The sequence below is a fragment of the Capra hircus genome, chromosome 19 (genome assembly GCF_001704415.2).
Source record: "Capra hircus breed San Clemente chromosome 19, ASM170441v1, whole genome shotgun sequence".
Lineage (NCBI taxonomy): Eukaryota > Metazoa > Chordata > Mammalia > Artiodactyla > Bovidae > Capra > Capra hircus.
The window spans coordinates 9,129,830-9,156,651 of NC_030826.1; the positions used below are offsets into that span (position 1 = coordinate 9,129,830).

The following is a 26,822-nucleotide window of genomic DNA, read 5'->3' on the forward strand; positions in this document are numbered from 1 at the left end:
GCCTTTGGTGTCATTACCAAAAAATCATCGCCAAATCCAATGTCATAAAGCTTTTACCCTGTATTTTTATCTAAGAGTTTTGTTTTCGGTTTTACATTTAGGCCCTTGATCCATTTTATGTTGGTTTTTGTACATGGTGGGACTTCCTTGGTGGTCCAGTGGTTAAGAATCCACCTGCCAATGTAGGAATCACAGGTTCTGTCCCTGGTCTAGGAAGATTACACACGCCATGAGGCAACTAAGCCCACGCGCCACAACTAGTAAAGCCTGCACACCTGGAGCCCGTGTTCCACAACGAGAAACCCCACTCGCCGCAACCAGAGAAAGCCTGTGCACAGCAATGAAGACCCAGCACAACCAAAAATAAAAGTAAATGAATAAAACTAAAACCTTTTTGTATATGGTGTTAGATAAGGGTCCAATTTCATTCTTTTCTAGTTTTCTCAGCAGCATTTGTTGAAAAGACTATCCTTCCCCCATGGTCCTGGCCCCCTTTGTCAACAATTATTTGACCATATATAGGAGGGTTAATTTATGGGCTCTCTAGTCTCTTTCATTGATCTGTATGTCCTGATTACTGTAACTTTGTAAGTTTTGAAATCAGGAAGTATGAGTATTCTAGTTTTGTTCTCTCGCAAGATTGTTTGGACTACTCGGGGTCCACTAGGATTTCATATGAATTATAGGACTGAGATTTTGCATTTAATCTGTAGATCCTTTGGATAGTATTATTTTAACAATATTATTCTTCCCTTACATGAACATGGTATGTGTTTCAATTTATTTGTCTTCTTTAATTTCTTTCAGCAATTTTTTGTAGTACATAGGTTTCACAGTACAAGCATTTTACCTTCTAGGTCAAGCTAATTCCCAAGTAGTTTATTCTTTTTGATGCTGTTATAAATGGAATTGTTTTTATAATTCTCCTTTTAGATGGTTCATTGTTCATGTATGGAAATACAATTCATTTTTGTATGTTGCCTTTTCATCCTGCTACTTAGCTGAATTCATTGATTAGTTCTAACAGATTTTGTGGACTCTTTAGGGTTTTCCACTTACAAGCCCATGTCATCTTCAGAGATAATTTTAATCCTTCCTTTTCAGTTTGGACGTGCTTTATTTTTCTTGCCCAATTGCTCTGGCTAGAACTTCCAAAATTATGAACAGAAGTGGTAAAAGCAAGAATCTGTCTCTTGTTCCAGATCTTTGAGGAAAAGCTTTCAGTCTTCCCATACTAGAGGATGATGCTAGTCATGGGATTTTCATATATGGTTTTTACTATATTGAGGCAGTTTCCTTCTATTCCTAGTTTATTGACTGTTGAATTTTGTCAAATGTTTTTTCTGTCTCAGTTGAGAGAGTCACGTGGCTTTTTCCTTCACCATATTGCTATGGCATGTTACCTTTCTGTTTTGGGCTGTGCCGGGTCTTCACTGCTGCGTGCGGGCTTTATCTAGTTGTGGGGAGCTGGAGCTACCTTCCAGTTGCAGTGCAACGCCTTCTCTTTGCGGTGGCTTCTCTTGTCATGGAGAACAGGCTCTAGGGTGTGTGGGCTTCAGTAGTTGTGGTGCTTGAGATCAGCAGTTGTAGCTCGAAGGCTCCAGAGCACAGGCTGTTGCCCCGTGGTATGTGGGAGCTTCCCAGACCAGGGATCAACCGGTGTGCCTTTCGTTGCAAGCCGGATTCTTAACTACTAAACCACCAGGGAAGCTCTACACTGATTTTTAAAACATCCTCACATTCCCGGAATAAATCCTAGTTGGTAATGGTGTATAGCATTTTCAATATGCTAAATTCTATCTGCTAGGATTTTGTTGAGGATTTCTCCACCAATGTTCATAAAGGATATTGGTTTCTATTTTCTTGTAGTGTCTTTGTCTGGCTTTGGTGTCAGGGTAAAGCTGGCCTCAGAATGAGTTAGGAAGTGCCTCCTACTCTTCAGTTTTTTGGAAAAGTTTGAGAAGGATTGATATTGGTTCTTCTTTAAATTTTTGGTAGAGGACTTTCCTGGTGGTTCAGTGGTTAAAACTCTGCACTCCCAATGCAGGCGCATGGCTTCAATCCCTGGTCAAGGAACTAAGGATCCCACACACCACATGGTGAGGCCAAAAAAAAATTTGGTAGAGTTCACCAGTGAAGCCTTTAGGTCCAGGACTTGTCTTTGTTGGGAGATTTCTGAATATTGATTCAATCTCCGTAAATTTTAAGTCTATTCAGACTTTCTATTTCATTGTGATTTAATCTTGCTGGGTTTTATGTTACGAGGAATATGTCCATTCATCTAGGTTATCCAATTTGTTGCATATAATTGTTCGTAGTATTCTCTTATAATCCTTTTCCTTTCTGTAGAATCAGTAGCAGTTGAGACTTTCAGCAATTTGAGACTTCTTTTTTTCCTTAGTCCACCTAGCTAAAGGTTTGTCAATTTTATTGCTCTTTTTGAAGAACCAACTTTTTGTTTCAATGGTTTTCTCTGTTTTCTATTCTCTATATCACTTATCTCTGGTCTAATCTTCATTGTTTCCTTTCTTCTGCTAGTTTTGGGTTAAGTTTGTTCTTCTTTTTCTAGTTTCTTAAGTTATAAAGTTACATATTTAACTTGAGATTATTCTTTTTAATGTAAACATTTATAGCTATAATTTTCTCACTGTTAGCACAGTTTTTTTCTGCATCTCTTAAGTTTTGGTGTGTTATATTTTAATGCATCTTATAGTATTTTCTAATTTCTTGTGATTTCTTCTTTGATCCATTGGTTGTTTCAATGTATTATTTAATTTCCACAAGTTTGTGAGTTTTTCAGTCTCCCTTTAGTTATTAATTTCTAACTTCATCCCAATGTAGTTAAAAAAGATACTTCATATATCCATCTTTTAAAATTTATTTTTAAAGGGACTTCCCTGGTGTTCCAGCTGCTAAGAATCTGCCCTACAATCCAGGGAATGTGGGTTCAATCCCTGGTCAGATAACTAAGATCCCATGTACCACAGGGCAACTAAGCCTGCACACCACAACTAGAAAGCCTGCCTGCTCCAGTTTCCTATCTCTTTACTGATATTTCCTTTTGTTCACACATCATTTTCATGACTTTCTGTACACTTTAGTTCTTTGAGCTTCTTCAAAAGTCATTTATTTTTCAAAAGTCATTTTAAAGTCTCTGTCTAGTATATCAGCCATCAGGTACTTTTCAGGCACAGTTTCTGTTAATTTCTTTCTTTCCTTTGAATAGGTCATACTTTCTTTTTTATTTTTTTGGCATGCTTTGTGATTTTTTTGTCTTTTTTTTTTTTTTACTGGAAATTTGAACCTAATAATGTTATAACACTGGAAATCACTTTTAACCAGGGTCTATAACCCCCTAATCAATCTCCAGCTTTCTAGCACTCTCCCCACAACTTACTTTGCTCAGCCACACTGACCTTTTGCTGCTCCATCATAATGCTTCCTGTAGGGGAGCATTTGCTTCTCTTTGCAGTTGCTTTTCTCTTTGCTGGAATGCTCATCTCTCAGGCTTCTTCTCTTCATCCCAGTTGAAGTTCAAAGGTCACTCCTCAGAGCAGCCTTCCCTTGAATATCTTTTCTAATGTTGTGTCCCCCTGTGCCGTCATTATCCCTTTACTTATTTTCTTCATAGCACTTATCACTATCAAAAGTATCTATTTATTCGTTTAATGACTGTAGGCTCAAGTAGAGTGGGGTTTCTGCTTTGTTCACTATTTATCCAGCACCTAGAATGGTGCCTGGCACAGAGGAGTCACTCAAAAATTATTTGTTGAATGTGGGACTGGATGCAGTAGGCCAATCGAGGAGGCTGTTGCAATGGCCTAAGTGAGAGTTACTAGTGGTCAGAAGAGGGTAGCAACAGCAGAGACACAAAGAAATGGGTAAAATGGACATGTGTTTTGGGGGTTGAAACAAAAGAAACCTTTTTTTTCCTTCATTTTTTAAAATTACAGTGTTGTGCCAATCTCTGCTGTACAGCAAAATGACTCAGTTATATATGCATATACACACACACTCTTTTAGTGTTCTCTCCCATTATGGTTTATCACAGGATATTGACTACAGTTCCCTGTGCTAATCCTATACATAGCAGTTTGTATCTGTTAATCCCAAACTCCTAATTTTTCTCTCCCCCACCCACTTACCCCTTGGCAACCACAGGTCTGTTCTCTATGAGTCTTTTTCTCTTTTGTAGATAGGTTCATTCGTGCATATTTTATATCCCACATATAAGTAAGATCAGTTAGTATTTGTCTTTCTCTTTGTGACTTACTTCACTTAGTATGATAATCCCTAGTTGCATCCACGTTGCTGCAAATGACATTCTTTCTTTTTTTCTTTCTTTTTTATGCTGAGTATTATTCCACCATACATATGTACTGTATCTTCTTCAACCTTCATCTGTTGATATTTAGGTTATTTCCATGTTTTGGCTACTGTGAATAGTACTGCTATGAACACAGGGGTGCATATATCTTTTTGAATTGTAGTTTTGTCCAGGTATATTCCCAGGAATGAGACTTGTGGATCATATGGTAATTCAATTTTTCGTTTTCTAAGGAACCTACATACTGTTTTCCATAGTGGCAGTATCAACTTACCTTCCCACCAACAGTATAAGAGGATTCTCTTTTCTCCACATCCTCTCCTGCACTGAAACAAATAAGTCTTAATGATTGATATTTCAATGTAAGGAGTAAAGGAATGGGAGGAGTCAAGAATGACTCCTGGGTTTCTGGTTTGAGTGCCTGAGTGAACAGAAATACCAAGAGCTGGAAGGGAAATTCTGGAGATGAAGGAGATTTGTGATTCAGACTATGGGTTTGGTCTGGGGTATTATCAGTAAGATACCTGAAAGAAACCCAAGTGGAGACACTGAATACTTGGGTAGATGAGCTGAGAGGAGAAGTCTAGTCATAGACTTCCAATACGTATCTGGGAGTTGTCAATATACAGACGCTAAGCCAGTGGATGTGAGCAAAATCTCTTAGGAAGAAAGCTTCAAGTACGAAAAGGAAGAGGTAAAAGGGAAGGTAAAAAACACAATTCCTTTTAAAATCATATAAAAAAACCCCACAACTTAATGATAACCCTGACCAAAGAGATGAAAGACCTATATGCTCAGAACTATAAAACATTAATTAAGGAAACTAAAGATGATTCAGAGAAATGGAAAGATAACCCATGATCTTGAACTGAAAGAATTGTTAAAATGGCCGTACCACCCAAAGCAATCTACAGATTTAATGTGATTCCCATCAAATTACCCATGACATATTTCATAGAATTAGAGCAAATAATCCTAAAATTTACATGGAAACATAAAAGATCCAGAATTGCCAAAGCAATCCTGAGGAAAAAGAACAAAGTAGGAGGCATAACCCTCCCAGACTTAAGATGATACTACAAAGCTACAGTAATCAGAACAGCATGGTATTGGCACAAAAACAGACATATGGATCAATGGAACAGAATAGAGTGCCCTGAAACAAACCCACATACCCATGGTCAGTCTTCAACAAAGGAGAGAAGAAGAAACAAAGGAGAACAAGTGGTATCTTCAGCAAGTGGTGTTGGGAAAACTGGACAGCCTCATGTAAATCAGTGAAGCTAGAACACACCCTCACACCATACACAAAAATAAACTCAAAATAACTTAAAGACATAAATATAAGACAAGACACCATAGAACTTCTTGATGAGAACATAGGCAAAGCATGCTCTGACATACATTGTACCAATATTTCCTTAGGTCAGTCTCCCAGGGCAATAGAAATAAACAAATGGTACCTAATCAAACTTACTGGCTTTTGTACAGCAAAGGAAAACATAAAACAATGAAAAGCCAACCTATAGATCAGAAAAAAAAAATATTTGCCAATGATGTGACTGACAAGGGCTTAATTTCCTTAATTTCCAAAATATACAGTTTATACAACTCAATAACAAAAAACAAACAACCTAATCGGAAAATGGGCAAAAGAACTAAATAGACATTTCTCCAGAGAAGACATAGAGAGGGCCAACAGACACATGAAAAGATGCTCAACATTGCTAATTATTACAGAAATGTAAATCAAAACTACAGTGAGGTACCATCTCAAGTTGATCAGAATGGCCATCATTAAAAAGTTGACAAATAACAAATGCTGGAGACATTTGCTGGTGTGAAGAAAAGGGGACCCTCCTTCACTGTTGGAGGGGATGTAAATTGGCGAAGCCACTATGGAGAACAGTATGGAGGATCCTTAAAATACTGAGAAGAGAGTAGTCATATGATCCAGCATTCTCAATCCTGGGTATATATGTGGGCAAAACTATGATTCAAAAGACACATGCATTCCTACATTCACAGCAATACTATTCAGAATAGCCAAGACATGGAAGTAATTTTATCTATCAACAGATGAATGGATAAAGAAGACGTGGTGCATGGGTATACAATGGATTACTACTTGGCCATAAAAAAGAAAGAATGCCATTTGCAGCAACATGGATGGACCCAGAAATTATCATACAAGGTAAAGTAAGTCAGACAGAGAAAGACAAATACCATATGATATCACTTATATGTGGGATATAAAATATGGCACAGGGTTTCCCTGGTGGTTTGGTGGTGAAGAATCCACCTGTCAATGCAGGAAACAACGGTTGGATCCCTGATCCCAGGAAGATCCCACAGGCTGAGTAGCAACTAAGCCTGTGCACCACAGCTATTGAGCCTGTGCTCTAGAGCCCACAAGCTGCAACTACTGAAGCCCACGTGCCTCGAGTCTGTTCTCTGCAACAGGCGAAGGCACAGCAATGAGAAGTCCGTGTACCACAACTAGAGAGTAGCCCCCACCCACCGCAACCAGGGAAAAGCCTGAGCACCACAACAAAAAGCCAGTGCAGCCTAAGAAAAAAAAATTTAAAAATGAGAATGCTAACTGCTGTGGGAGGAAAAAGAGGGAGCAGTGACTGGAAAGGGATGTGGGATCCAGGGAATACTGGGTTTCCTGTTTTTTTGGCCACACCACACAGCATGAGGGATCTTAGTTCCCTACTCAGGGATCGAACCAGCCCCACTTGCAGTGGAAGCATGGCGTTCTAACCACTGGACCCCCAAGGAAGTCCAGGGAATACTTTTTAAGGACGGGAAAAATCCAAGGGTGTCAAGTGATGAAAAGAAGCTAACAAAGAAGGCGTTGACGCTATTAAGAAGGGAGATGATAACCTGAGAAGGATAACTCAACAGACAAAAGATGAGACTGGCCTTGGGTAAGAAGAGAGATGCCTCCTTCAGGGTAGTATGGAGGGAAGTAGAAAGCATATGTGTAGAACAGGTCCACCTCGAGTTCAGGGCAGACCGCTTCACAACTCTCCTAGTCACAGAAACAGATGTGATCTTGTTAGTACTTTTGGTGGTGGGAAGCTGAGTTTGTTCCCATCTAATGGCTTCTAATTTCTCTGTAAAGTTGGGGTTAAGTCGTCTGTTAACTGGTGACAGGAAGTGAAGAATAAGTTTGCAATTATAGCTGGTGAGAGTAGGAAAAGCAGCGAACTAAAGAAATACAATGAGAGTGCCATGTGTAGGGAAAGTACCAAGTATATAAAGTACCTGGCATATAATAGGTACTCCATAACTAATAACATTTACCAACATTATTACTGTTAATGGCCCATATTATGCAGTCACTGGCCAGACAGAAAGTCTACTCTGTAGACAAGAAGATTACAAATCACATCAAGGCAAGTTTGTGGAGGACTTGTAGCCTTTATGAATACTAATAGATAATGTTCATCCTTTATCATGATATGTCTGCTATTAGTTCTCACATTTTTATATATGTTGGTTTTGTCTCAATATACAAAATTTTTTGAGAGGAAGTACTGCATATGACCAAGTCTCTGTATTCCTCAAAGTTTCTTATAGTAAGTAAATAGTAAGTAAATGTCGCTCAGTCGTGTCCAACTCTTTGAGACCCCATGGACTGTAGCCTACCAGATTCCTCTGTCCATGGGAGTTTCCAGGCAAGAATACTGGAGTGGGTTGCCATTTCCTTCTCCAGGAGATCTTCCCAGCCCATGGATTGAACCCAGGTCTCCTGTGTTGTAGGCAGAAGCTTTACCATTTGAGCCACCAGGTAAGTCAAAGTTTCTTATACCTAGTATTATTTGTAAAGTAATTTATCTTGGTCTTCCTCTGATTACAATGGCAAGCGACTATTTCCTTGCTTTTAAATGGTCATATTAATTTGTACCTTCCTGCTTTATTTACGTAGGGTAAAATTTGAGGGAGCTAAGAACTGTATTGAATATGACCATCCACAACAGGAACTATCCAGTTTTCACAAACAAAAGATCTACTACTTACAAATAAAATGTTAGCTGGCTAGCACTGTACAAGAGGTTAAATTAGAGAAAATACTGTGATCTTTCTTACCATAGTTTCAGTTTTCTGAGACACTAAGGATGTGAGGTATACACACTGAAATATAGAGACGATGTTTGTTCATTTAGAGTTCAAAATATCTTGGGCTTTTATTCCTATCTATACTCTTATCATGTAAGTCAATTATAGCTGGAATGGGAATATGGCAATCCTGGCAAAGAGGAGGGCAACATTTCTATAATAAAACACGGATGGGGTCCCTGGTGGTACAATGGTTAAGAATCCACCTTGTAATGCAGGGGATGCAGGTTTGATCCCTGGTCAGGGAACTAAGACCCCACATGCTGAGGCGCTACTAAGCCTGTGCCCACAACTGCTGAGCCCTCACACTCTGGAGCCCTTGCTCTGCAACAAGAGAGCCCGTGTCCTGAACAAAAGATCCCACATGAGGAAACAAAGATCCCATGGGACGGAACTAAGACACGTGCCACTCCTGAGCCCACGCGACTAGAGCCCACGCTCTGCAAGAGAAGCCACCACCGTAAGAAATCTGCGCACGGCAACTGGAGAGCAGTCCCGGCTCACCACAGCTAGGGGAAGCCCGCAGCAACCAAGACCTGGCAGGGCCAAAAACAAATAAATAAATAGGACTTTTAAACAAGAAATAAATCTTACAAGTGAAATTTAACTGGTATTAAAAGGAAATGTTTTATTAGATATAACATGAATTTAAAGGTTTTGAAAATCTGTATCAAAAAAACCAAATGCCATGCGGGGCACAATGAGAAAGTTTTACAATCAAAACACCTTTTACTTTTCAGAAATCTGACTGAAAACAAATGGTTAAATATGCTGCAAACAAACAAGCCATTCAGTCTACAGTGGAAGCTGAACAAAGTGTGAGCTACAGACCCACTGCCCTAATGGTGACCGCAGCAGACGAGGGAAGACGGGAGCTCATGAGCAGGACACTCAAACTCAGGCCAGGAGTCCACCTAGAGTCCAATTCCGGTCAGTCTGACAAGTCACTCTGATCCAACACGATTATCCTGAACAAAAAAAGGGAGTTTCAAGTTGGTGTGTATGCATTTTAAAGACACAAACAACAGCCTCTTTCTATTCAACTGAATTCAAGGGAAAGAAACTTCGATCATCATCAAAAGAGCTTATGATAAACTAGTGTATTATGGAAATGCAAAATGACTGCAAAGCAAGTGACGGCAGCATCTTCTGTACTCCCTCCACATAAAACCTTCTTGTGCTGACTACCAATTATGTAATCGAAGTTGGCATTTGTTTCCCCTTCTATTTTAATTAATTATAAACATTAGCATTTCAAAACTGAGCAACTCTGAATTCAAGTCTTTGTCGTTAATGTTTATTTAGATACTGGTAAATGTTTAAAGTCTGTTCATGTTGTCTATAAACAATGGACTCTGACTTACAAACATCTGGTATCTCATTACCTGGATGGTTCAGACCAACCCAGTCGCTTCCAAAAACAGGGTTTTAGTTCCTCTTGATGAAATATAGGAGGAAGAAAAAACAACTTGATTATTCTCTGGATCAAAGGATGCCAGCGTTGAGAAGTCCCACTAGTACTCTCTCCAGGTTAGGGTGGACTGTTTTACCTCTAACAACTGTTTGCTTCTACAGAGATGAAATATGTCTAAAAACAATTACCGGGCTTCCACTCCTAATATTCTACAACTCCCTGTCATATCAACAGACACCAATAATGCTAATTTCACAGGGTCCCTGCATCATGTTCTCAGTGAATTCAGCACTCGCTAAATGCGCACACAGAGTCCTGGAGGAAACAGAATGTACCCCCAGGCTCTTTCATGAAGTGCCTGCTTACAGAGGTGTTAGGGCTAAGGGTGCAAACAAGGGGTGGCAAAGCACCCAGTGACCAGCAGCAGTGGGAAGCCTTGTCGCCCCTAAGTCTACAGGGACTAGGGGAGAGCAGCGGTAGGGCAGGACAGTTACCGGGACCCAGTGCAAGCCAGAAGTGGAAGGATGGGACAGAAGTGCGGAGGGACACCATTTCCACACAGACACGAGGCGCAGAGGCGGCAGTCAGGCAGGCAAGTAACATCCAGCTACTCGTCAGCCCTCTGATCTGCCAGAGCCTCTCTCTGGCCAACAGGGAGCCGGCTGACCAGCAAGCCCAGCAGATTCAGTTCACACAGGTCGGGAGGAGAATGAAAATGGACTGGGGAAGGGATGAAAGAGGTACTGGCTGATCTGACAGAAATAATGACCATAACTTCCTGAGTAGGAGGATCTTAAATGTAGGAAGGCACCATTTGTGGATGGTCCCTTAAAGCTCTATCAAAAATTAAAGTTAATTTATACTTCTCACATTACTTGTAGGTACCACTTAAATTCCACAATTTATGATTTCTTACTGGATTCTTATTTAGCCTCCCCGTGAGATAAATCTAGAACTCTTCTGAAGATACATTAGGAACAACACATCTTTCCAGATAGTATATGTGGATGATGAGAGTAGCTGAAGACTTGATTTAGAAATAAAATTGGATGTCATTACTGTTTTGTGATGAAGACATAATTGGGAATTAATAGAAAACGTGGGCTGAACTATAGGGGGAAAGTGTAGGATTGTATACAGCATCTGGGAAATATTTCTAAATAACTCTGATGCTCGTTGAAGCCCACGGACTCCGGGTTACATTATAATGACCATCCATTCATACCTTCTTCAGAAGTCCCTAAAAAGCTCTCCGATTTCCTTCTCTCTGGCTTCGTGCTTTCTTCCTCTTTCCGCTTCTTTTCACCAACTTCTTGATCTTTGCTGCTTGCCTCCCTTCAATGACAATGATTTTGGTCATTAAATCATGTGCACAATGGCCTGAGGGAGAAGACTGTGCTCCCAAGGAAATATAGCAATAGCTAGCACTAATTGTGTGGGTTCCCTATGTGTTCAAGTGCTGTAATGTATATTAACTCATTTAATTCTCATCACAACTATGTAAAGTAGTTGAGCGTTGAGAAAACTGAGGTACAAAGAGGTTGAATTACATGCCCAGTACGTCCTAGAGCTGAGGTCAACCCGGAGAGTCTGACTCAGGACTCTGCTCTCAACTACTGAGCTCTATTGTCTCAAAGGAAACAAACATTTCACTTATGTTGTAACTGATGTCCTTTTTACAACCACATATATTTTATTACCTTATCTTCATTTCCTGAAACTCTCAAGTGAAATCTCTAATTGCAGTATCTAACAATTGAAGACCACATCTGTCAGACTAGTAAGCAGAAACCATCTCCCCCACTCAGCTCTAAGCTCCCTAAGGGCAGAGATCTCCTATGGCTCTGCACCTCAAATGCTCAGAACAGATGATGGCAGAATCAAACTGATATGGTGTAGGGACTTTTCTTGCTTTCACTAGGTGGATATTCAAAACAAAATATGCAAAGTGAGAGAGAAAGTAAAGCCAGCTAGGATGAAAAGGATTTTTTTTCTTCCTAACCTCTCATCACTAATAGAATCGCAGGCTCTAAAGTTGGAGGAGGTTCTCTTACCTCCGTCCAAATGCCCCGGACCAGAGTCATCCCGCTTATGCCTGGGTGGGAGGAGCTGCTGCTAAAGTAAAGGCAGCTGTTTTCTCTTTCTGATTGCTGTGGCTACTGGAAAACTTGTACTTTATTGAATAAAAGTCTTTTGCTCTGCGGTTTCTAGTGAGTAGCTCTGTCCTTCGGGGCAGAGGAGAGTAAGCTGACTCTCTTCACTTTACAGTATTTCAGGTATTCGGGAACAGCTATCTAATTCTCTACTCCATATACTTCTCTCAGACTGAGCCTCCCCAGCAACTTTAGCTGTTCTCATATGACAAGGTTTCCAGACATCTAGCTGTTCTGTGGCCACCATCTTCTGTCTGTGACTGTCCCTTTTAAAATATGACACCCCACCAGGAGCCCCACAGTGAACCAGAGTTCGAGGAGTTCTAGGAGTCCTCTAGCTGGTCTGAGACGTCACCTTGACCTGGACAGTACATTTTCTGCCTGTTCAGTGTTAGTGCAGCACAGACCTTTTTAGCAGCCATATCAAACTGAGGTCTCAGGGGGTCCCTGTCCATGTCTTCTTCAAGGAGAATGTCTTGAATTCTTACCATGTCTCAAAATGCATGTTAAATGCTGGGCGTATAAAAATAAGATGTATTTCCCATCTTCAATGAAATTACCGTTGAGAACGAGCTTCTGGTCAAAAAATTCCCTATTAGGTCAGCCCTCTCACATTCAATACTTTTGGATCCAAATGTTCACCTTCATCTTGTGGAGAAATTTAACATTTCCACCTGTCAAGATCATTTTGAACACACAGTCTATCACCCATCACATTAGCATTCATCCTTAGACTGTGTTATCTAAAAATTTGATAAGCACGCCTTTTCTGATTTAATTCAAATGACCGATGAAAATGTTGAAGGTGACAGGGCCAAGATACAGCAATTTTAGAGGCCTCTCTCTGTACTGATATCAGTCTGCTAGTCAGCATTGTGAGCACGGTAGGTGGCTGGAGGGAGAGGGGCAGGCAGGAGGTGGGGCCGGCTTATCTACAGTGACATAATACCCTGGCCAAACATTCATTCTCCAAGAAGTCGCTGTACGTTCTAAAGACCTAACAATAAAATCTATTAAAAAAAAAAGAAACTAAAATCTCGTGCCCCTTCCTGAGAAAGAAGGAAAGGATGCCCTGGTGGAGAACAAGAACCTTGCCGGGCCCTTGGGCAGATCCGGTAGTTGAGTGCTGTCCCCGGGGGGCTGCAGCCATCTCTCCAGGTCCTCGTCGAGTGTAGAGTGAGCTCTGTCCAAGGCAAAGGAAGAGAATGAGACCGCGACCATTCTCCATCTCCCCTGACAAGGAGGCACGCTCTCTAAAGCAGAAAAGGACCTTCACACCGCACACATGAGAAAATGAGAGCTCGGTGAGACTGCACCTGAGTTGTGGAGGTCACTGAGAGCCCATGTAGATGTGCACCAGGACCCTCCTTCAGCCTCTTGACAAAAAGCCTCAGCCCCGAGACTTCCCTGTTACCGGTACAGTGGTTATGCCACCTACCTGCCTCAACCTGATCTTAGACCTCCAGCCTCCAGAACAGTGAGAAATAAATTTCTGTTGTTTATAAGCACACACAGGCTTCCCAGGTGGAACTAGTGATAAATAACCTATCTGCCAATGCCAGAGACGTAAGAGACATGGGTTTGATGCCTGGGTCAGGAGGATCTCATGGAGGAAGGCACGGCAACCCAGTCCAGTATTCTTGCCTGGAAAATCCCATGGACAGAGGAGCGTGGGGGGCTACAGTCCATAGGGTCGCAGAGTCGGACATGACTGAAGTAACTTAGCATGCACGCACACGCGTAAGTACATACACAGAAAAGAATCCACCTGCCAATGCAGGGGACACAGGTTCGATCCCTGGTCCAAGAAGATCCCATATGCCACAGAGCAACTAAACCCATGCACCTCAACTACTGAAGCCCACACACGTGAACCTGTGCTCCACAACAAGAGAAACCACGGCAATAAGAAGCCTGAGCACCACAAAGAAGGGTAGCCCCCGCTCTCGCAACTAGAGAAAGCCCGTGCGCACAGCAACGAACATCCAGTGCAGCCAAAAATAAATTAATTTTAAAAAAAGCCTCAGCACCCACAATATCACTGCCTCCCAAAGTGCGATACTAGACTCTGTCTCAATTCTAGGTCATTACGTCAACTTCCACCTGGGGCTAGAACTGCACACTCATTCCCGCAAGTTTTCCAGATTAAGAACTGCCTCTGAGGCTACAGGATGAGGATAATGTGTTTGCAGAGGCCTGAAAAGTCCTACCTGTCTTGAAAAAAATAGCTTCCACTCTGGTTTGGTGCAGGACTGAGATGACTGAGCAGCTGTGGCCGTCTACCTGCAGCCAGCACAGCCAGCCCTTCGGGAAAAGGAAGAGGCAATGGTAACAGTAGCTAACTTTTGATCAGGTGCAAAGCAGTTTGTATTTGTATAACTGAATGTAACTCAGCCTTCTTGGGATACTCTCTTTCTGCCTTAAATAAAGGCATAGACTTTTACTGAAGATGCACTAGGGAGATGGAAGGAATGGAGTTATAGCATACATCACAGACAAAAGCTTGCCTCCTCTTTTGCCTCTTTTTCTTGTCTCCCCACTCAAAAACACCCTCTCCTTCCTTCCTCTCAGATCCCAGGGCTCTAGTCTCCTCATAAGACCTTCCCACCCAGGTCTCTCTCTTTTCCTTCTTTGTAAAGAATAGTTTGGCCTTTGAAGAGTGTGACAGAAACGGGATTCACTACCCAAAAGTTGTTCATAACCTTCTCCTCCCTTGCCTTCCTCTTCTATAGCAGCTGAAAGCTAAAAACTCAATTTCCAGTCTCCCTGGCAACCAAGGGTGGCCATGTGTCCTATCTGGCCAAGAAGATATAAGTAGACATCTGCTGAAAAGGGCTTCTAGGAAAATTTTCTGCTTTCCAGATAAACAAGCACAGAGTGGGCTAGACTCCTGCCCTACCCTCTTATTTCTGCCTGGAATAGGCACAGAGGCTACCTTGTCCAAAAGTTGATAAGTCTGAAAACAAAAGCCAACCTGCTATGTCTGGCAGAGCAGAAAGATCAGAAGAGCCTAAGTCTCCAGAGGCATCACTGATGCTACATCAGCCAAGCCCTGCCAACCGCTGGTGAGACAAACTCATCTAAACAGGAGCAGCGTTTTTAAGTGTATTTTTCTTATGTTTGCAGCTGAAAGTATTCTGCGTGGCTTCCTGAGGTATCTGCTGGGCCAGGAGGAGGTTGAGGCAAGTGGTGTTAACTGCAGATTCACAGCCTCTCTTCCTTTAAAATGTAAATATTCTGTTCATCAAAATATGGATTTTATTTTTTTGCATTAGTATTGATTTTTTACAAATATGGCATTAAAATAGTACTTTCTTGACTTCTGAGTTTTTTGGTGCCTCCTTCAATTTTGTGCCCATGGAGGGTGTCGCCTTCACCTCCCCCCAGTCCTGGCCCTGAGTTTGGGACAAAGTTTGACAGCTTGGACAAAGCTAGAGAAGTTGAGCTGAGGTGGTTTACCTTGCAATGCAGGTCCAAGGAGAGCTCCAAGTCAAGAACAGAATTGGGTCCCTTGAGGGAAACTTGTGTTTTTAGACTGAATTGTCTGGATCACTGCCCCCATCTTTTCTTATTTGGCTAGGAAGACCTAAAAATTCTCTTTAAATGTTTTGAAAGAAATTGAAACCTATGTTTCCCTCACAAAATGAAGTAAAAACCAAAACAAAAAACAACTTGAGGGAAAAAAAACAAAAATAAAACCAAATAATCCTATTTTAAAACTGGGCAGTTTCTCCAAAGAAGATACACAAATGGCCATCCACATTCAAAAAGATGCTCAACACCACTAATCATTAGAGAAATGCAAATCAAAACCACAATAAGATATCACCTCACATCCATTAGGGTGACTACTAACAACAACAAAAAAATAATAAAGCAATTATCCTCCAATTAAAAACAAATTGTAAAAAAGATAATAAGTATTGGTAAGGATGTGGAGAAACTGGAACCCTTTTGCACTGTTTGTGGGAATGTAAAATGGTGCAGCTGCTGCAGAAAACAGGATGGCATTTCCGCAAAAAAATAAAAATAGATTTATCATATGATCCAGCAATACCACTCCTGCATATATACATCCAAAAGAAATGAAAGCAGGGCATCTTAAAAAGATATCTGTATACTCACATTCACAGCAGCATTACTCACGACAGTGAAAAAGGTGGAAGCAATCTAGTGCCCACCAGCAGATGAGTGGAGAAACAAAATGTGATGCACACGTACACCCTCTCAAGGGGATTCAGTCTTCAGAAGAAAGGAAATTCTGACATGCTACATGGATGAACCTTGAGGACATTGTGCTAAGTGAAATGAGCCAGTGACAAGGCAACAGCAACGGCATGATTTCACCTACAGGAGGTATCAAGAGTGGCCCAACTCAGAGAGAGAGAGTAGAACTGCGGTTGCTAGGGAATGAGGGGAGGAGGGAATGGGGAGTTGCGGTTTAATGGGCACAGAGTTTCAGTTCTGCAGGATGGAAAAGATCAGTTGCACAACAATGTGAATATACTTAGCACTACTGAATTGTACACTTAAAATGTTGATGTTGTATGTATTTTACCACAATTAAAAACTTGGTAAAAAAAAAAAAACTTTTAGGAATAGGGGCTATAAGGATAACATGAAAAAAAGACACCTTTTTCCTAATTTGTCAGTATGAGAAGAAAAACTAACATACATTAACACTACAGTTTTCTAAACCCTTAAGAAAAATCCAGTTTTTTCTGTTACCTCTCTGTGTCCTCTTCTAGATCCTGGGTTTCTTTGGTCCAAAGCATACTGCTGTCTTCTTTACTACTGTGAGTTTCTTGTTCTTCTAAATGCCTTTGATCTATAAACAGTTGAAAGACTTTATTAGAGCAAAAAAAGTTTTTTTGAGAAAACCTACCTTAAAAATGGAGTGCAAAAAAATGAAGGCTAATCAGTGGACCCTGAAGTCTGCAAAGCACAAGTTCCCCTCTTCCCAGAAGAGCAGGGGGCCAGGTGGCAATCTGCAGGGTGCCTGTATCCACAGCAGCTGCTTCGGAGGTCTGGGGAGCTCTCTGCCAGGTGAAACTATAGGAAACCATGCCTGTGCCAAGCCTCAAGAGAGGCAGAGGAAAGGGCACATAAAAGAGGCCACAAGAGACCCAGAAGACAAGTTGTAGAGATTTATTTCGGGGGACCACCCTCTTCCCACTTGTTAGGTGTTTCCATATTGAAGCCAGGGAAGGAATTTGGGTGGGGAAGGGTAGAGCCCTTTAGTGTATGCCAGGCATTTTACATATGCTTTCCCATTTCATCCTGCCAGAAGCTCTATGAGAAGAAGGAGACTAACACTTGCTAAGTATCTTACAACGTACCAGGCACTGTGCATGAACACCATTAGGTGGAGTTAACATTCTCGTTTGACAAATGAGGATAACTGAGGCTCAGGGGTATAAAACAGTTTGTCAGACCAAAACAAGCCATGGAGTCAGAATTGAAGTGGAGTGTGCCTGACTTCAAAGTCCCACACCCCCCAGGTGTACCACTATGCTGCCAAGGACAGTTAAAGCAAAACATGGTGAAAAGTCGGCGTGTGCTCAGTCATATCCACTTCTTTGCGACCCCGTGGACTGCAGCCTGCCAGGCTCCTCTGTCCATGGGACTCTCCAGGCAGGAATGCTAGAGTAGGTTGCCATTTCCTCCTCCAGCGTATCTTGACTCAGGGATCAAACCAACAACTTCCGTGTCCCCTGCACTGGCAGGTGGATTCTCTACCACTGAGCCACCTGAGCAGCCCGAAAAAGATCTGAGGATCTGGCTTACCATTTGCAATGCTGCCCGGACGACTTGCTGTGTTCTCATCCAAGGCTGTGGATGAGACCTGCTGCCCCTTCAGGTGCTCTGTCACAACATAGAACAGATCTGCATGTCACGTCATCCTCTGGGGTAGCGGTTCTCAAAGAGTAGCTCTCAGACCCACAGCCTCAGTATCAACTGAGAACTTGCTATATATGCAGATTCTCAGGCCTCACCTCAGACTTACTGAATCAGAAACTCTGGGGGTGTGGATGTTTGACCTAGCCCTCCAGATGAGTCTGATGCCTGATGGCGCTTGAGAACCTCTGTATTCAATCCCACGTAACACTAAACATAAACGTGAAAATGACGATCATGATAGGCAGCACTTGCAGGGCAGGTACTATTTCCAATTTGTATACATTAATTCAAGATTCCTTCCTGCATGCATGCTCAATCATGTCCAACTCTGTGTGACCCCATGGACGATAGCCCGCCAGGCTCCTCGGTCCATGGAATTTTCCAGACAAGAATACTAAAGTGGTGCCATTTCCTACTCCAAGGGATCTTCCCAACACGGGAACTGAACTCATGTCTCTTACGTCTACCTACATTGACAGGCAGGTTCTTTACCAATAGCACCGCCAATCTCCTTAATTCAAGATTAATATCTTGAATTAATCTTCACAACAAGCCTATGAGATTGATCATATTATTGTTATTCCTATTTGACAGACGAGCAAATTAAGGTAAAGAAAGGAAAAGGAATCACAAAAGGGAGGGGATATATTTATACCTATGGCTGATTCATGTTGAGGTTTGACAGAAAACAAAATTCTGTAAAGCAATTATCCTTCAATTAAAAAATAAATTGAAAAAAAGAAAGGTAAAGAAATTAGATTGTAATGTGATAGAATTGGGATTTGAGTACAGGCAGTCCAGTTCTAAGGTTTACGCTCTTAATCTCTATTTTATATACTCTCGCAAAGAATATAATTTACAATTCCTAAAGAATTGACCACTAGACCAAGACAAGTATCTCCTAAACTCAGTATACTGCTTCACAAGTGTTAGGTCCTCCCTTTTCTCAAAGTGCTCCCCAGAGCCCAGCAGAGAGACAGCTGGGAGGCAGCACAGATGGGCCCCCAGGCTCACTGGCCCTGCTGTGTGCAGGCACAAGTCTCTCTCTCCTAGCAAGTCAGGAAGCAAGCCCTACCTGGCAGCTTCTGGGCACCAAGGGGCCCCACAAAGCTCATGTAATATAATCTAAAACTTAGAAATCCTTTTTATTGTTATCCTTGTTAAAGTAATCCTTGCTGATCTTAGAGGATGCTAAAGGACCCCCTGCTTGAGGCCCTGGACAGAAGCCTGGAGCTTTGCATAAGTGCCCTTCAAAGGAGCAGGTGTCTGCTGCAGGTCACTCCCCACAGCTCTCCGGAGAGGAAATGATGACAATGATGATAAGCAATAATCAGGTAGGCACACCCATTATTAGGAGAAACTACTCAGGTGCCTTCTGCCCTTTATCTTTCTGCAAAATTACTGACCCATCTCAAAGTATAAGACATCACCTAAAAACCTGGCCCAGAAAATTACTATAGGTGAAATGAGGGAGAGTTTCTGTAGAGCACATTGGGGTACAGCAGTGCCAAGAGGCTAGGGCCCAGGCGGAAGGCTGTGACAGCTGCCGAGATTAGGGGGCGGTCCACATGCAGTCAGCAGAGAGAGAGCAGGATCCACAGGAAGGGCATCACTGAGGTCACACTGCCCAGGAGCGCCAAGTCCCGTCCTCACCCATGGCCAGAAATCAGACGGCACTGAGAGCAGGACACACGGGGGTGGCCGCTCCTCTCACCAGCAGCAGTTCCATTATTATATGAAGAAGAGCAACTGGAGAGGAGGAATTTGCAAGGGTGCCGTAATGGGTTCCAGAGGACGAAAGCTGGAGTGGGGTGAGAGCCCAAGAGCCTGACCCCACAGCCCTGTGGCACTGGGGGAGGGCTGTGGCGGGGCAACAAGGGCCTGTGACTGCAGAAAGAGAAAGAAGCCAGGGAAGGTTCTGGCAGGTCTGACCGCCTTCACCCAAATTCACAAGGCCAGCGGCCGGGGGTTAGGGGTTGCGCAGCTTAGACCGTATCTGTCCATTGAGTCAGATCAGGTAAGGCCTCATTCACCTCTCTCTTCCTGATGAGACACCAGACTTCAGAGACCCTGAAAACCAAGAGATGCCCCTCAGGAGACCCCCTACTGGTCCTGTACCAAGAACTGGACCATCAGAGGTCTGACGAGATGTACCCTCTGAGAGTGAGGGGCTGGTCAGCTAGGCTGTCAAGAAGAGAGCAGTCAGTCCTCCCTGCCTGGGGAAACAAACCACCTGGCCCAAACACTTCTACCACCTGCACCGTTTACTCCAGCAGCAGCGCAGCTGGGCAGGGCCCACGGATCAGCTGCCACTAACATTGAGTGGGTGTCCCTCAGTCTCTGCCTCAAATGAAGAATTCTGGTCTCATTAGATCTTGTGCCACTGACTTCCCTGCCCTCAGGAAAGGGATTCTTCCACAATGCCAATACTTTAAAATCTTCTGCTAATGGCAGAATGGAAAGCACAGGATGTTTTGGCCCGAGATGCTAGAATTCAGTAGCGCTGAAGTATAGCTAGTTTGGTTCAAAAGGGAGGTGAGAATTCCTTTAATAAAAGAAGTTCATTATGATAAACCACTTGGATCTTGTTATTCCTTCTTAGAATCATTACCGTACACCCTTAAGGAACAACATGGCCACAGACACAGGCCACATATGCTGGCCAGGCTTTAGCAGTAGTCTGAGGCCTATCACTGGAAAACTGCCCCCTTCTGAATTCTGTCCATCCAGTCAGACCTTCACAGGGCCTTCTGTACGAGTGCTCACGCCTGAAACGAAGAACCACACCTGGTCCGTGACCACAACAAGCAGGGCCATGAAGGATATTCTGCGTCGTGCATGCCTTACCGATTTCGTCAAGCAGCTCCTGAGATGGTGGTGGTAGCTCGTCGATGTGATGTTGCGAGATGGCTTCTACGAGTTCTTAAGAAAGATAAAGGGAAAGGGACTGAACACCTTCCTGGACCTGAACTAGACTTGCTAGGCTTCCATACGGATTTGGCTTAGAATTTCTCAATGCTGAAATAACCTAAGACAAGGAGAAATCCTCTTACATGAGCAGTCCTATTAAGACTTCATATGTGAATGGCTTTACTCTCCCTTTTCCTCTAAACCCTCTCCTACCTCCCTGCTCACCTCAGTACCACTTGATCTGTGGCCCTCTCCAAGGATATTTGGGGTAGGTGAGGTATAAATTCTTACTAAAAGGCCAGGGGTCCAATTTGGACCAAGGCTGCTGGAGGAATAAAGAAGCTCTAGACCCGTCAAAATGAATAAAACACAAAGTGGGGGTCTTTCTGTGTAATTACCCAGCCAGGGGATATGGGAGACCATACTTTGGACCTTCACCTAACAGTAACCAAGACCCCTCAGCACAGTTTGAAATAACTCTATCCCCTTGAGAGAAATTCTAAGACTTATACCAAAGACACAAGACAACAAGATTAGTGGAGCAAAGGCCTCAAGAGCTGTTAAAACTCTCAGACCCTTTGATCTGAAAATTGTCTTCTAAGACTCTATCCTAAAGAAAGACCAAAGGTTCAGATAAAGATTTCTGTACAAAGAGCAAAAATTAGAAAACAACATGAATTTTCAGTATGAAAGCAAGGTTAGGCAACATATGTGGAATGAACTAGAATGCAGTCATCTCATACTTATGAATAATTTTTACTGTTAAGGGGAAATTCTAAAATATATCACTGAAGAAAAAGGAGCAGCCAGAGCTGATATGCTATGTTAGCTATGCCATATATATATATATATATGGAGGGGTATAGTTCTAAAAACATAAAAAAGATAGGTACCAAAATAGTACAAGTTAAAAAATGATGGTAGAATGGTGGTAGTTTTCTCTTTTAAGTTCTTTGAAAAAACTTACCTATTTGGCTGCACCAAATCTTAGTTGCAGCATGCGGGGTATTTAGTTGCTGCAGGCCGACACTCAGTTATGACATGTGGCATCTAGTTCCCTGACCAGGGATTGAACCTGGGCCCCCTACATTGGGAGCGTCTTAGCTACTGGACCACCAGGGAAGTCCCTTAAGCTCTGCTTTAATCTCCAAGTTTTTTTATAACAAGTATGTTTAATTTGTATAGTCAGGGGAAAATAGCAGTTTTGTTTAAACCTACTATAGCATCAAAGATGAGTGAAGGCGCTCTTAAATGGGCTCACTAATTATGCGCTTATATTTTAATACTAAACACAGGGTACCTTTCGGCAGGCTCCTTCTCTGAGTGGCACGGCATGATGTGTCAGGCGCCTTAGTAATGCTGGAGGAACCAGCCCCAGTAAAGGCAGGCAATCTTTTCTATAAATAAGACATAAACATGGTAATTTACACACACATTATTAAGCTAAAGAGGCATGTTAAGCTCAGTCATTTCCAGAATTAAGCTTGTGTATCATTCATGAAAGAAGCCACTTGTTTTGTTGATTGAGTCAAACTCATTCAAATGTCACCTTCTCTTGGAAGCTTCCCACCCTTCTTTGCCTCCACAGCACTGTTTTTACTGAAAACTCTGTGTTACATCATGCCAGGCCGTCTCACTAGGCTCTGAGCTCCTTCAGGGCAGGGACTTTTTTTACTCACTTTTGGATGCCTATTAGAGGGCCTGGCATAGTGCCTGGCCCTTAGAACTTGCCCTATTGAGAGTACATTGAACAAGAGCATATAATTCTTAAATTCCCTACTTCAGAATGAGACTTTTTGTGAGTCAAATGCCCAAAGAAGATGAGAGTGGTTTTCTCACTGAGGGCCAAACAAGTAATCAATCTGCCTATAGAATGGTCTGTTTGTTGTTGTTTAATCGCTAAGTCGTGTCCAGCTCTTTGGCAAACCTATGGACTGCAGCCCGCCAGGCTTCTCTGTCCAAGGGATTGCCCAGGCAAGAATACTAGAGTGGGTTGCCATTTCCTTCTCTAAGGGATTTTCCTGACCCAGGGATCGAACTCGCATCGCCTGCATCGGCAGGTGGATTCTTTATCTTTGAGCCACCGGGGAAGCGACACTATGGTTAGTCAACGGATTTTTAATGAGCAGTACCAAGTAAGGAACTTGTAGTTTTCTGGAAAGGACTACATATGAAATATGAAGGAGAGCGAGAAGCAAACAAGCAAACAGCAAGGAGAAGGCACCATGAAGTGTTTTTACTGCAGGTCACTGGTTCAGGAACAAGGTTCAGATCAGTCAGAACGCTCTGAGAACTAACCAGAGGAGGCTTCATGTAAAGAGGCGGAATGTAAATATGGTTAGACTGAAAGAACAATGCAGATGAAAGTAGCATCATAAGCTATGGCAGAGGCCGGCTCTTTAGAGAAATCGCCAAACAATATCTCTGGTGGGGTGGGGACAGGAAAGGGTACAGAAGCCCAGGATCCAATCTACAATACAGATCAGACAGGCGCCCCAGGGAAGCCTGTGGAGGATCCAGCTTATTTCTTCCTTTCTCTGTAAAATAGATACGGAGAAATCTTGACCTTTTGATCACTGACACCTTTGGAATCACTCCATGAGGGTGCAACGCACAGACTATATACTTACTAAATTAGTCAGTCTAGCAGGGACAATTTCAGAGGAAGTAAGAAGGGAATCTAGGCTCTTTGCTTTCTCTCGGACACTTGTAAATTTATCAGACAAAGTCTGAGTAGATTCTTGACTGGTCCAGCACGAGGCAGATCCTGTTTTAGTATCCTGAAATGGGATACTTCCAAGGCAGTCCTTATACTGACTAGCAACTGAAGAAATTGACCCTGTTGTAGAAAAGAGGGCAGTCAGTGTCTGAATACTTTACATTATTTAAAAACAACAATAACACACACACAAACCCCATAAAACTCTATATCTATAATAGGAACTTCCCAAATTGTCACTAACTGAAATAATCACTGATTTGAGACAAAGCTCCATAAGGTATACAAAATGATAGTCTCTAAACTTGGCCATCAAAATAAAGGGAGATCATTCACAAATATACTGAAAATAAGGACACTAAAGAGAGGGTATTTGATGCTGGCTGTATGAGGTTACAGGACTCAAACTATGCATGCTTAAGTACAAGATACTGTTTTAAGTTACTAACTCTATAAAAAATCCAATGTGAAAGTGAAAGTGTTAATCACTCAGTCATGTCCAACTCTTTGTGACCCCATGGACTATATAGCTCACCAGGCTCCTCTGTCCATGGGATTTTCCAGGCAAGAATACTAGAGTGGGTTGGTATTTCCTTTTCCAGGGGATCTTTCCAACTCAGGGATCAAACCTGGGTCTCCTGCACTGTGGCCAGATTCTTCACCATCTGAGCCACCAGGGAAGCGCTTGTAGAGAACCCAGCGTATTTGCCCAAAATTCAACAGTGCTTCAAGTACAAAGTAGACTTGGTATTCACATGTCTCTATTGCTAGAGTAAACTAATCTCCTTATAGCTGGTTGGATGGCATCACCAACTCAATGGACATGAGTTTGAGCAAACTCCGAGAGATAGAGAAGGACAGGGAAGCCTGGTGTGCTGCAGCCCATGGGGTCGCAAAGAGTCAGACATACGACTGAGTGATGAACAGTAACAACAATAGCTAGTTAATCACCACCACCATCACCATCACCACCTGGCCTCCCATGGGATTATCCCCTTCCGCTCTGGCCCTAAAGAAACCCCTCTGCACTGTGAGGAAACACCCATTTGCGGGTCTGCGCCCACAACCTGGCTTCCCACAGCCAATGGGACAGGGGCTGTTAGTTCCCCTCCCAGAACACCCCTCTGTGAGAGAGTACCTGGGCTGAGCGGAGTACTGACACTAGTAGGTGCATGGTTTATTTTGGGTGTTTTGCATGAGACTTCCTTGAAAGAATTGTCGTGTTCATAGGAGATACTCGACAGGTCCTGAATGTCTGTCAATGATCTAAAGTATTAAAAGCACAGAGTAACTGGGAGACGCTTAGAAAAATCAAATGCTATATTCCTAACAGGTACTTTTTAAAGATGCTCTTCACAAAAATCTTTATTTGGCAAGAGGCCAAAATTAGAGAATACTTTAGAATATCCATATGATATCTATAAGATACTTAAGATATCTTAAAGAGAGTATCAGAATATCCTAGAAAGAGCTACTAACTTCAAACATATCTCAGCAGCTAAAAATAAATTCCAAAGGTGAAAGTATATTAATGTGGGAAACAGATTTAATCTACCTTAAGTATAAGATTATATTCTTATTATCACTGTATTCCCTTGACTGTAAGATACTATCAATTTAGATCACATTATCACAGCAGCTTTTGGTGAAAGGAGAAACACGCTCACGTTACATGTATACATAAAAATAGGAAGAACACAGAAACTCTTACAAACAAGAAAACACCATTCCCCTAAAACCAAGACTTTGCACAGAATCCTTAAGCAATTTCTGGTGGCCATACATATCTTTCTCTTTCGCTTCCTTTGGTGGCTCCTTTAATGTCTTGTCTTGTTCGCCTTCAGGACTGTTAAGAGAGAAAGTGAGAAGATTACATAAATCTTCTGTCAGCAGAGTGCAACAACGCAGCCCAAGGGCGTTGTGAGAGGCCGTTGGAAGGACACTGAGCCCAGAATGGACACGGAGGGCTCCAATCCTAACTCTGCTACTGATGGGCCACATGCGCACACGCATATCTGGGCCTCTGTTTCCTCTTCAGAGACTAAATAAATACTCTCGATGCTTTAGAACTGTGGTGTTGGAGAAGACTCTTGAGAGTCCCTTGGACTGCAAGGAGATCCAACCAGTCCATCCTAAAGGAAATCAGTCCTGACTATTCATTGGCAGGACAGATGCTGAAGCTGAAATTCTAATACTTTGGCCACCTGATGTGAAGAACTGACTCATTGGAAAAGACCCTGATGCTGGGAAAGATTGAAGGCGGGAGGAAAAGGGGACGACAGAGGATGAGATGGCTGGATGGCATCACCGACTTAATGGACATGAGTCTGAGTAAGCTCCGGGAATTGGTGATGGACAGGGAGGCCTGGTGTGCTGCAGTCCATTGGGTCTCACAGAGTCGAACAGGACTGAGCGAATGAACTGAACTGAACTGAACTGAAAGGTCAGCCCACCTGAAATCAGCCTATGATGCTACTGGCTGAGCAAGCTCCTGAGGAAGTCAATGGAGTACTCTGCTGGGGATGGAGCTTGGAGCAAGAGGCACAGCCACGGGGCCTCACCAACTGTGAGGCAGCTTCCTGGCATGGAGGATCAGGGGAGGCCAAGAGAGACTTGTGTCAAAGAAAGGCTAGAAAATAATTCTGAAGACAAATTTGACTTATTTCTATTTTAACCAATATTTAAGATACATTTTCAATACTCAAACACAAACTATAAGTCAGATCTCATGCCAAATCCTCCCAAATGTTCCCACATTTCTAATCTTTGTAGCAATCCCTATGAGACCAGTGGTATAAAGGAAAGAGAATGGATTTTGGATTGGGTTGTGACTATTAATTCATTCAAAAACTTTTTCTTCTTCTGAGCACAACATAGAACAGTGCTTTCTGGTCCTCCTAATTTACATAAATGACCATATGACTTGCTTTAACCAGTGAAATGTAAGTGAAAGTGATGTGATTCACTTTGGGGCAGAAACTTTTAAAAGTCCAGTGCACAATTCACTATGTTCTCTCTTTTCTGCCTCAGCAATAAAGGAAGCATAAAGATGAAGTCTCCCACACTGTGGATTTCTGAGAGAAAGTAATACAGCACAGAACACTTCTGGCCAATCCCTGATGGACACAGAACATGAACACAAAAGCAGTTTTTGTTGTCGTAAATTACTAGAATCTGGGGGCTGCGTGCTACATAACATTAAGTAGCTCAGCTGGTAAAGAATCTGCCTGCAATGCAGGAGACCTCAGTTCGATTCCTGGGTTGGGAAGA

At 42.5% G+C, this 26,822-nt stretch overlaps 1 protein-coding gene across 1 annotated transcript in view; it reads right to left on the reverse strand.

Moving 5' to 3' along the window:
• The window catches only part of TEX14 (testis expressed 14, intercellular bridge forming factor), a 112,063-nt gene continuing 94,301 nt past the window's right edge, over positions 9,061 to 26,822 (reverse strand). The window contains exons 22-32 of the mRNA XM_018064130.1: positions 25,336 to 25,398; positions 24,691 to 24,818; positions 23,464 to 23,672; positions 22,134 to 22,230; positions 20,771 to 20,845; positions 17,810 to 17,887; positions 16,751 to 16,850; positions 13,113 to 13,205; positions 11,095 to 11,204; positions 9,841 to 9,892; positions 9,061 to 9,423 (exon numbers count right to left, since the gene is read on the reverse strand). Coding sequence (XP_017919619.1) covers positions 9,387 to 9,423; positions 9,841 to 9,892; positions 11,095 to 11,204; positions 13,113 to 13,205; positions 16,751 to 16,850; positions 17,810 to 17,887; positions 20,771 to 20,845; positions 22,134 to 22,230; positions 23,464 to 23,672; positions 24,691 to 24,818; positions 25,336 to 25,398 — 1,042 coding nt within the window. The 3' untranslated portion in view covers positions 9,061 to 9,386. The remainder of the gene's footprint in view (positions 9,424 to 9,840; positions 9,893 to 11,094; positions 11,205 to 13,112; positions 13,206 to 16,750; positions 16,851 to 17,809; positions 17,888 to 20,770; positions 20,846 to 22,133; positions 22,231 to 23,463; positions 23,673 to 24,690; positions 24,819 to 25,335; positions 25,399 to 26,822) is intronic.